Genomic DNA, 11,012 nt, shown 5'->3' on the forward strand with positions numbered 1-11,012 from the left:
AATAATTTCTCATGCAATTGGCAAAATTGGAGAATGAAACTTCCACATACTCATGTACACACATAATAAGCATAGAATATGGAAATCAATTATTTTTATGACTCGGTTTTGTGGTCCCGAAACCACTTCCCGACTAGGGTCAATTTTGGGCTGTCACAGTTACACTCTAATGGAGCAATCAAGGTTGATTTAGGAGAGGCCGCTGCAGGGGAGTGCTGAGGGATCACCACAGTGAATGGGTCATTGGATTTAACAAGAGGTTGGGTCTTTGTTCTATATTCAATGTTGAGCTTTGGGGTATCTTAAATAGTTTGATGGTACTACATAACAGGAACTGGGACAAAATGTTGATTTAAACAGATAGTATGAAGGTTATTCAGGTAGCTTTCTCAAGGTCCTCTAATTCAACACTTATCAGATTAATTCAGCAAATATTGTTGTCAATGGTTCAATGGGAAATGGTATATACTCATCGAAAAGAGAATATAAAAACTAATCTCATCGCTAATATAATATTGTATTGTCATTCCTTTTTTCGCAAAAAAAAAAATTCAAGAGTTGCGTCTTTGATCTTATTTCTTTTTGAATTCATATTTTTGTGAAATTTTTCTAACAATTTTGAAATTTCAATAATTTCATTAGAGATTTGAATAATTAATTAAATTTTTTTAAAAATAAAAATATTAATGTTTTTAAATTTCAAGCTAAAATTTCGTCAGATTTTACTTGCATTAGTCCCTAATAGCTTAAAAAATCAGTTCATCTGATTATGAGGAACAATAGATAAATTCACCCTAATCGCTAGAACTCGAACTGTGTTGATATAATCTCCTTTCCAACTTGTAACAGCACAGAACACCCAAAAAAATTTCAATTTGTAACTAAATTCAATTTTTGTTTATATTTTTTGAAAGGGAATAGCGTGGCAGCAGAAACCTGTCGTGTTTTACATCCTATCAAACCAAAAGACAAAAACAGAAGAGGCTAGGTGCAAGCCCACGTGGTTGGAGGCAACGTGGAGATGTAGATGAACCCTAACAACCACCCTAGTCTCTCATATATATCCTCTCTAGATTTCACTAGACAACTAGGAAAAAACAGCAAAACATCAACTGCCCAAGATGGCTTCGACATCTGGGACTGTAATAAATGGGTTAGGTTCTTCATTTCTGTGCGGAGGAAACAGGAGCCAGGCCCTTTGGGGAGCTAGTAGTATTGGACCCATAGTAGCCACTCCTGCTGCAACGCGAAAGAGGAAGCTGATTGTTGTAGCGGCCGCACCACCTAAAAAGTCTTGGCTCCCTGCTGTTAAAGGTGGTGGCAACTTAGTTGACCCTGAGTGGCTCGATGGCTCGTATGTGTTGCTCCCTCTCATCTTTGCCTTCCCCTCTTAATTTGTTTTAGTAGTTCTATAGGAGTTCACTTTTTGAAATTTAATTGGGTTTGATTAATTTATTACTCATGACAATTTTAATTCAGTTAATATAAGAGATTTTAAGAAAATTTGATTAATTTGATTTGATTAAACAAAATTAATAAGTTTAGTAGGATTAATATTTTAATGTTATTTTGCTTATTTTTAAGATAATCTGATCGGATTAGCTGATTAGATTGAGAATCGGTTACGATACAGATTTGGAGAAAGGAATTCAATTGATTGATCCGTGAATTGGTATGGATTGATTGAGCTGAGTAAAAACCCAATTGAACCGACAATTGAATTGGTTATCTATATTTTTTGTTTTTATTTTTATTTTTATTTTTTTATAATTTTTTAATAGTTCATTTGATCTTATCAAACTAACCAGTTAAATCGAGAATGAATGACTTGATCAACTCATCCACCGATCTAATTTTGAAAACTTTATTTGTAAGCCTCGTCATAATAAGTTTTTATATTTTATATTTAATTGTTTTAGACTTTTAGTATGGTATTATTCAATATTTGAAAGTATTTAATATCCAAAATTTTGAATTGAAGGATAATATGAATTTAAGTGCTTGAATTGACATTCTCTTAATTATTGTAACAACAATTATATCAAATTAAAATAAATCTCAATTTATTATTTTATTTTATTAAATGAAAATCGATAATTAAATTATTTTGATTTTATTAATTTTTTCATAATAATTTTGATTCGATTAATACTAATATAACTCCAATGAAATCAATTAATGTAACTTAGGTTGGATTATTAATGGAATCAATGGAATACCCCCTCAATAATTTGACTTTGATGTTAATTTTCAAACCACAGGCCTCCTGGGGACTATGGATTCGACCCACTAGGTCTAGGCAAGGACCCAACTTTCCTCAAATGGTACAGAGAAGCAGAGCTGATCCACGGACGCTGGGCCATGACCGCCGTGGTCGGCATCTTCATAGGCCAAGCCTGGAGTGGTGTACCATGGTTCGAGGCCGGAGCCGACCCCGGTGCAATAGCCCCATTCTCCTTCGGCTCACTCCTTGGCACCCAACTCCTCCTCATGGGTTGGGTGGAGAGCAAGCGATGGGTAGACTTTTTCAACCCAAAATCTCAATCCGTAGAATGGGCAACTCTATGGTCGAAAACAGCCGAGAACTTCGCCAACGCCACCGGCCAGCAGGGTTACCCGTGAGGCAAGTTCTTCGACCCATTAGGCCTTGCGGGTACCATCCAAAATGGTGTCTACATCCCCGATTATGACAAACTGGAGAGACTTCAGCTAGCGGAGATTAAACATGCTAGAATTGCTATGTTGGCAATGTTGATTTTCTACTTTGAAGCTGGTCAAGGAAAGACACCCCTCGGTGCTCTTGGGTTGTAAAGAAAATTATATATAGCAAGTTAATGTAGATAATTAAGATGAGACAGGAAAATAATGGCTTTAGTATACATGTTCAAAGGATACTGTTTAAGAATGTATATATAGAATATATAATAAATAATAGCAAGATGAAAATTTTTAAATTTTTTTAGAATTCTAGCAATTTAGAATGATAGGATTTGCAATTGTTTTGTTTAGATAAGTAATTGTTTTAAAAAAATTAGGTTATTAGAATTTTACAAATTAAAAAATATTTATTTTAAAATAAATAATATAAAATTTTAATATTATTATCAATATCTTATTAAATGGATGTCCATTAATATCAAAATAAGTTTTGATTTACTTTAAATTTTAATACTTTATTTATATTTCTTATGCCTATAAATAGAGTTTTTAGCGAAGCTTTGCAAATATTTCAATTGATCAATAAAATACACTCACTCTTTGTTCTTTACTCTCTATCTATTTATTTTATAACAAATATGGATATGTAAAAATTTATAAATAGTTTTAATAAAATAACATTTTAAATATATATTATAATTAAATAAAAATGATTTTTAAAGTTTAAGTTTTTATCTTATAGTGAGATCATGTATTTTAAATTAAATAAAATTATGGGAAATTTTTAAAAAAACCACGTGGAATTTGAAAAATAAAATTGAGCTATTAAAATGCCCTCTTGAAATTACCCACAAATTTGAAAAAAGTAACCAATAGCAGAAGGATGTGGGTTTGAGTGCACTGAAACGCATTATCTTCGTATTTATGGGTTGAGATTGAGCTATTGGTAGTTCTAAGTATTGTCTTAAAAGAGCATATATAATCAGAAACTGTTACGAGGAAATTATTCAAAAGTTTATATTTTTTATGTCCGTTTTACAGTCCATATTTAAAATTCGTGGTTGTCCCTCCTAATAATATTGTTTTTAAAATTCGAACTGAGAATAGAATACAATAGTTAGCAATTACCGCTTTAAAAATAATAATAACAAACAGTTCATGAGCATTGGATTCATCAAATCAAAATTAGATTATATTTGACTTAAATTTGCATGTTTTTGTTTGTATATGAATCGAATTCATCAACGTAGACAAAATCCATAGGTTTTCAAATCAGAACGTCAACAATTCCAGCAACCAGCAAATCATGCTCTACTTTAAACTGTTTCACTCGATTCATATATTATATAATTAAGACAGTGACAACTTAACCAGAGACAGGACAAATCTTGTCCTAAATGATTGTGTTTTTTTCTAAACAAAGACTTAAACTTGTATACACTCAAGCACTTCCCTTTGATCAGCCACTTGTGTATATAGCATTATTCTTAATCTTCAATGTTCATTTTAATTAACTTTAGAACATACTTTGCGGATTTCACCAGCAGTTCCCGTTTTCACTCCAATGTTGCTCATCTTCACCATGGATTTACCAAATTCAACGTTGAAGGTCAATCCAAGCAACCCTCTAACGCCCAAGAAACGTTGCACAAACGTCTTGGTCGAATTGTCGGTCCATAATCTTTGATCGGATTCAAGTATTCCTTTGCCATCCCTTAAATTAGCGAAGAAAGAAGTGTCGAACTTGTTGGCGCTGCCGTTGTCGAGTCCGATTCGCCGTGACCCGTCACCGTTCTGAGGGCAAAGTGCTTGAAGCTGGGAAACAAATGCGGGATTTATCGAAGGATCAGCTCCAGTTGAAGTGAAGTTGTAAAGCCTGTAGCTGAAGAATTGGCAAGCAGCAGTGCCGATTGTGTGCCCTCCTGACAACAGATTAAATATTAGTAACCAAAATTGAGTATCTACGACAGCGTTCAATAAACCAAACTTTGTGTAATAAAATGTTTACCTACAAGGGTGACAAGATCTTGAGTGTTGAGACCCTTGTCTGCAAATTTTTGCTTTTGCACATTTACGGTATCACGGAAGCCCGGCAAATTGTTAGCATCAGATGATTGTGAAACCGTTCCGTCTCGACGTCCAGTAGGCACTGCCCAACTCGCTCCACTGGTCTGCATATATGTTAACAATCATTGTTAGGGACACATAGGACAAAGTCAGAAGTTTATCTTTTCAGGGTAAAAATATAAAATTTTAAATGGGTAAAAGTATAATTTTTTCTTTGTATATGCTTGTTAGTTTAGAATTTAAAACTTTGAGGGGCTAAAGTGTATTTTTAACATTAAACTAACTTATAAAAATTTCTAAGAGACTAAATTGATAATTTGTCATTTTGGGGCAGCCCCTCCCTGCCCCCTTAGCACGGTCCTGATGACACAAAACTGAAACGACAACATTCTCACCGACTATCCAAATGAATCATAAAATATATGTATATATATAATTACCAGAACTACGGAATCGCGAGCAGCAAGGGCTAGAATATCGGCACACGAAACAACTCCGGGACATACAGATTCAAGTTGAGTCTTGGCATCATCGATAACTTCGTATCCTCTCAACAATTGGTTCGGTGGTGCAGTTTTCTCGGCATTAGGCCCATCGATCAGTATGGAACCATCACATCCTTGTACAAAGCAGTCATGGAAGTGCATGCGAAGCAACCCCGGAGCAATAGTTGGATCCGACTTGAAATGAGATTGGACCGTTGAGCTTACGATTGACTCGACTTTAGGGCATGAGGTCGAGTAGAACCCAACTCGAGTGCCTTGGCCTTCCACTAAGATGACAACTATGGGTAGCAATAGGGTAAGTAAGAAGACTCTATGGTTGAAACAATTCATCTCCATTGGGTGTAAAGCAACAAAGAGAAAGAAGCTAAAAGGGTTTGTGATTGTGGGTTTTGGTAATTGAGAAGCTGTATTTATAGGCAAAGAAAGGTTGCATTTCAAGGCCATTATTATCAACTTGCATGCATGGCTTTGTTTCTTACAAATGAGACAAAAGTCGTCGTCAACGAAATACTGTGGTAGTGATTATCTTTTCCACCGATTTTGATGATTATATAATGATGATTAAACAAAGATATTACTACCTTTTGACTATATCTCCAATTATGCATTAGTAACGGACCTACTTTACAATATATAAGGTGAATGAATGAATCCATGGTATTAATTAAATGTTTAGTTATTGAAACTGAAGCACGACAACACTTTACGTAGAATCCACATCTCCAAGCTGCTTTTGAGGTATCTTTCGTGCTCAAGGCATGAAAACACTTTGACCTCGGTTCACACCGTGGTGAGGTATTGAGAATTATTGAGTAAAATGTTAAAGTGTATGAGAAGAGATTCATCAAGGGTAAGGAAGGCTATTTATAGGCATGGATGGTTACTCTTTGGCTTAAGTCCCGACATTTATCTTTACTAGTCTTGTTATGGTTGGTCTCTTATAGAATATGTTAGCCTTTTAGATACGTGACGATGGGATTGATATAGACTTGATAAGAGTCTACATAATTTTTGTGTGTTTCATATAAATGAGTCCCCAGGAAAGATGAAGCTTTTGTGAAAAAAGAAGAAAACAATATGTATATATAGAGAAAATGACACGTTTTCTGTGATGGTTAATTAGAGTTAATTAGTGTAAAGGAGTGGTCCTGATGTTCTCTAGGTTGTAAAGTAGGGTGCAATAATATTCAAATATCCAAAATGAGAGAAGAACAAGAGCATAGTGCGTAAAGAATAAAGATTTAATATTAAAATTAGTGGTTTAGTTATTGAAATTTGGTATAGTCTCATTTAGGGGGCTTTAATTTGTTGCATTCCAGGTCATTCATTCTGCAAAAATTTATGTAGTTTGCGTGGGAATTTTTTCCTTTTCAATCTTTTTTAAGATTAAACTTAAACTTGTAGTTTATTGATAGGATGTTATTGTTTTTAGAAATAATTTGGTTTAAATTATTCTATCTTTTAAGGGTAAAAATACTATTGAGGTCGAGTTAGATTCTATTTTACCTCTTTGTTAAAAAATAGGTAAATTAGTCTTTGTTGTTGAAGAAGGAAACGTGAAAGAGACAATTACAATATGCATCAAGGTTATTCTATTATTGATGAACACTGAATTGATAAAACAAAACATAAATGCCTATATTTATAGGCTTACAAAGAAACTAACTTAACACAAAAATAGCTAACAACTTATTCAATTAAATTGAAAATCTTGAACTAACAAAGATTATACTGAGGTACGCGTGACATGTCATGTGTAACTGTCTGATTTTCCCGTCAGTCATACTAGTTTTTGATAGTAGAAATTGATAAAAATTTTAACGGATGGTATGCCACGTTTTTTAACAGCATAATCAGTTTATCTTTTAATCTAACGTACAAAAATTAATTTATTTAACTTTTTTTTGGTAAAGGGGATAAACTGCAGTTTTACTCCTAATATAAAGACCTTCATAATATTTTTACATCTTTTAAGAGAAATGAGAAATTATTTTTAAGATATAAATACAACTTTTATATACAATCAATACATTTATATAATTACCGAATGAGCTGTTTCTTTGTTATTGTAATAATCAATGATTAATTAAACAGGCTAAACGCCCGGCTGTCATTTTTTCGTGATGTAAATCCTTTTATCTAATCCAAATCTTTTATTCATTTAAAAATTTTTTATAATAAAATATAATTTATTTTATTATGTATCCAATAATTAGTCAACTGCAGCTGATTTGGACAACCGAGTTTTTGTCGTTTGTGATAGCGGACGTAATGAATAATTAATTAATTGACATATGCAAATGCATTGTAATATTATTATATATTATAATTGTAAAGATATAAATTATAAAAAAATTATATTATACAATTAAATGGACAAAGTCCCAATAAGTAATTAAATTTAGATTTAAATTTAATATTCGTTCGCTTTCGATATATTTTGAAAAAGTTTAGATAAAATTATAGCTCTGTTTGGTAATTGGTTGATAGTTGATTATAGTAACCAAGTTGATCAACTCATTTTATTAATTGTTTATTTAAAATGATAAATAAAGGTATGACATATTTTATTATTAGGTATTTATTTGCCTATAATACTTTAGCCTTTATTAGGTGAAACTATTGAAATAAAATACTATTATGAAAGAATTAAAACATCCATTATGAAAATTATTTGCGCAAGTATTTTTTATTTAAATAAGCATCCATTATGAAAATTAATTAGTGAGTAATTTTTGAGTAAGCATGGTCAGATATGTCATTCCACATATCTCATTCTTAATCAGCCGTGAAAAAATTTGTGCATCCATGTTTTTTTGTTTTGGAGGTTTTAGCACAACAAGCTATTGTAAACCTCCATTCACCAAACACTACAATTAGAGGGTTTAACTACTCAATCTTCCATTTATGCCCAAATCAATTAAAAAAGACTCAACTTTGTTTATTAAACACCCTCGGTATATATGATAGTAAAATAAATGTTTAAATATAAAATTATTAAATGTTAATAAAATAATATTTATTTCAAAAAATTTTTTAAAAAAATAAGGGTGACAGTAGACACTAGGGGTAAAACTAAAAAAAAATTAGGGCCAAAATTAAATTATATATATTAGAATTAAAATGTAATTTCACTATTTTAATAGTTTATATTTTTATATTTTTAAAGGACTAATTTAAAATTTTATAATTTGTAAAAGGTCACCAAAGGTTAAATTTCCCATTTCAAGGAGCGAGACTCCTACTAACCCTATTGTAATGTAGAAAGATACAAGCTTAATATAGATGAATCCACAATATGTATCTTCATACATGTCGATATCAATTAAATATATGTACTGTACATAGTATCTCAATTTTATTTCTTCGCTTGATCTATTTTATTTGTGTTGATTTCAATTAATCTGAAATAATTGAAAGGCAAGTCTTACGATTTTATAATTCTTTCATTTCATGGATTTAATTTTTTTGGTGGATACCGAGATTCCTATTAAAATAATCAAAAATGAAGGAAAATGGAATGGAATAGGCATATATTAATTAAATTAATAAAAAAACCATGTAATCTTTTTTTTTTGAACATTCTAAAGAAGTAATTCGTTAAGCAACTAACAGATGATCCAAAGAGTTCTATGGTAACTTTTCTTCGTATTTCGTTTCGAAAAAAGGGTATATCCTGCCGATTTTGAATTTAACTTCTTTGATCCATGATATAAAATGAGTCAATAAAGCATTTCATAAATGAAAGTCAAATAAAACAGGGGATCTAATATGTGACTACACTAAGGCAAGATCTTATTAAATTAAATAAAGAAAAAGACTCTCTCTTTTTTTTTTCTCTTTGAACAACCTGTTAAAAGTTTGGACAAAATTCACAACTCATATTTTGATACCATCTAAATTTACCCTAAATATATTTCAGATCATTAACACTTCTAATCGAATTTAAATGCTAAAATTAAAATCCAATCATTTTTAAACTAATTTTCTTGGAAGATTATCATTTCTGGTATTAAATTGAAGTTTTATTCTAAGCTTATTAGAATATAGTGAAATGCTATATTCATAAAATATGTATATATGTACGTGAATTAATCCAACAAAGCAAGGACAGATCTAGGATGGAAGGGATCCCTCTTCTTAAAATGAAATTTTTTTCATTTAAACTTTTTACAATTTATAAAATTTTAAATTAGTAAAGTTAAAATTAAATTTTAACTTCTCAAAATAATAAAAATTTAATTTTAATCCTTTAAAATTTATAAAAATATAAACTATTAAAATAATCAAATTACATTTTCACTATGATAAAATATATAAATTTAATTCCGTTCAAAAAAATCTCTAACTCCACGAACGAAGCACGAGTAAAATAATAAAACATTTTGAAATTAAATTTTGGATTCATACTAATCTCTTATAGAAAGAGCACGTGCATTAATATTTTGAAAAATTAATGAAAATGATTGGCTTCCCAAGCATGAACACAGGCTTGTAGTGTTTTCTTTTGACTTGAAAAAAAGTGAAAGAGTGACACCTAATTAGTATCTGTCTCTAGTCGTTAGTACAGTGCACGTGTTTGAAAATTAAAGCAAAAAACAATAATTCCAGTTGTTTTTTTTTTAAGAAAAAAAATTTACATTTTATCACTAACCTCTTTCAAAAAATAAACAGAATATATAAATTTCTAGAATAACCGTTTAAATTGAAGCACTCTCGACTTGAGACATTCAACTAGTTGCTTATGAACAAATGAAAAGTGAATTCGAACCTGTTATTTAATACAACGATCGATACCAATAAAGAGATTCCACAAGATCACGACCTAGAATTCCTTTCAGCATCCACTCCAAAACAATGCACGAACTAGATTCAATGATAAAAGGGACTTTCACATGCCATCCCATGCCAATAAACACCTCCAAGGCAGTTTTAATAGCCATTACTTCTGCCATTTCCAATCCAACGGCATTAATCGGCCCAAAAAACAAGGAACGGACAACTCTTTTCCCATCTCGCAACATCCCACCACATCCAGCCTCGTCCTCCTTAGCAACACCTACCACATTGAACTCCTCCCACCTGGGGGAGGTGGAGGAAGGGCTGCATTTCGCATGAACCCTCCAGAAATTGAATGTCATCATGAACCGCCCTTGCCCACATCAGAGATTGCATTTTGGAATGAAACAGCAACTTATCAAGTGACATCAATGTTTTGTTGAACACAACACTTTATCGTTTTAGTTTATGAATTTTTAGATTTTAATTTTAAATATCATTAAGTCTAATTTTATTCCGATGAATTACTAAATCGAATTCAGTCTGTGATTGTAATGATTGAATTTGATATATACCGATGAAATATAATTGTAATATTTTGTAACTTTAAAAAGATTTTATACCTAAATGTGAATTTTTAGGATCTTATATGTATTTTTGACAAGTTGGTGTACAATGCTATATAAGCAAACTCAATTATCTTTCTTTTTAATTATCATTTTTAGATAGACTTTGTAATTTTGACATGAGATAAAGAAAAATAGGTCTTAAATTTTCAAGAAGTTTTGAATCACGTTAGCTTTTTTAATAAGTCCTCTATATTTTTATTATACCTAAAAATCATTTTATGTTTTGATTTGTATTTAAATTAGTCCTTGTTTTATACAACAGGTTGAATTATGTAAGGGTTTATCTTGGTGTAAATTAGGTTAGTAGCTTATTTGAGAACGTATTACAGATTCATGCAATTGGTTTTGGTAAAAACTAAATATTAAGGATGTT

The 11,012-nt window shown here is 31.1% G+C and overlaps 2 protein-coding genes across 3 annotated transcripts; one reads left to right on the forward strand and one right to left on the reverse strand.

The window, feature by feature from the left end:
* The first annotated feature begins 925 nt into the window (after positions 1-925).
* On the forward strand, positions 926-2,963 carry LOC107898919 (chlorophyll a-b binding protein CP24 10A, chloroplastic). Of its 2 annotated transcripts, none has more exons than XM_041090903.1 (2): positions 926-1,354; positions 2,294-2,949. In XM_041090903.1, exons 1-2 carry the CDS (start codon positions 1,122-1,124, stop codon positions 2,688-2,690), a joined length of 630 nt encoding a protein of 209 aa, XP_040946837.1. In that variant the 5' UTR covers positions 926-1,121; the 3' UTR covers positions 2,691-2,949. The 2 variants fall into 2 exon arrangements, with proteins under 2 accessions (XP_040946837.1, XP_040946838.1); XM_041090904.1 differs by having other exon boundaries at positions 933-1,354; positions 2,262-2,963.
* A 1,007-nt stretch (positions 2,964-3,970) lies between these two features.
* On the reverse strand, positions 3,971-5,609 carry LOC107898918 (peroxidase N1). The gene is made up of 3 exons (XM_016824490.2): positions 5,166-5,609; positions 4,667-4,829; positions 3,971-4,580 (listed from the first exon to the last, which is right to left on the reverse strand). The coding sequence occupies exons 1-3, from the start codon at positions 5,565-5,567 to the stop codon at positions 4,165-4,167; spliced, it is 981 nt and encodes a 326-aa protein (XP_016679979.1). The 5' UTR covers positions 5,568-5,609; the 3' UTR covers positions 3,971-4,164.
* Positions 5,610-11,012: the final 5,403 nt, after the last annotated feature.

This window comes from Gossypium hirsutum, chromosome D04 (assembly GCF_007990345.1).
Source record: "Gossypium hirsutum isolate 1008001.06 chromosome D04, Gossypium_hirsutum_v2.1, whole genome shotgun sequence".
NCBI classification, from domain to species: domain Eukaryota; kingdom Viridiplantae; phylum Streptophyta; class Magnoliopsida; order Malvales; family Malvaceae; genus Gossypium; species Gossypium hirsutum.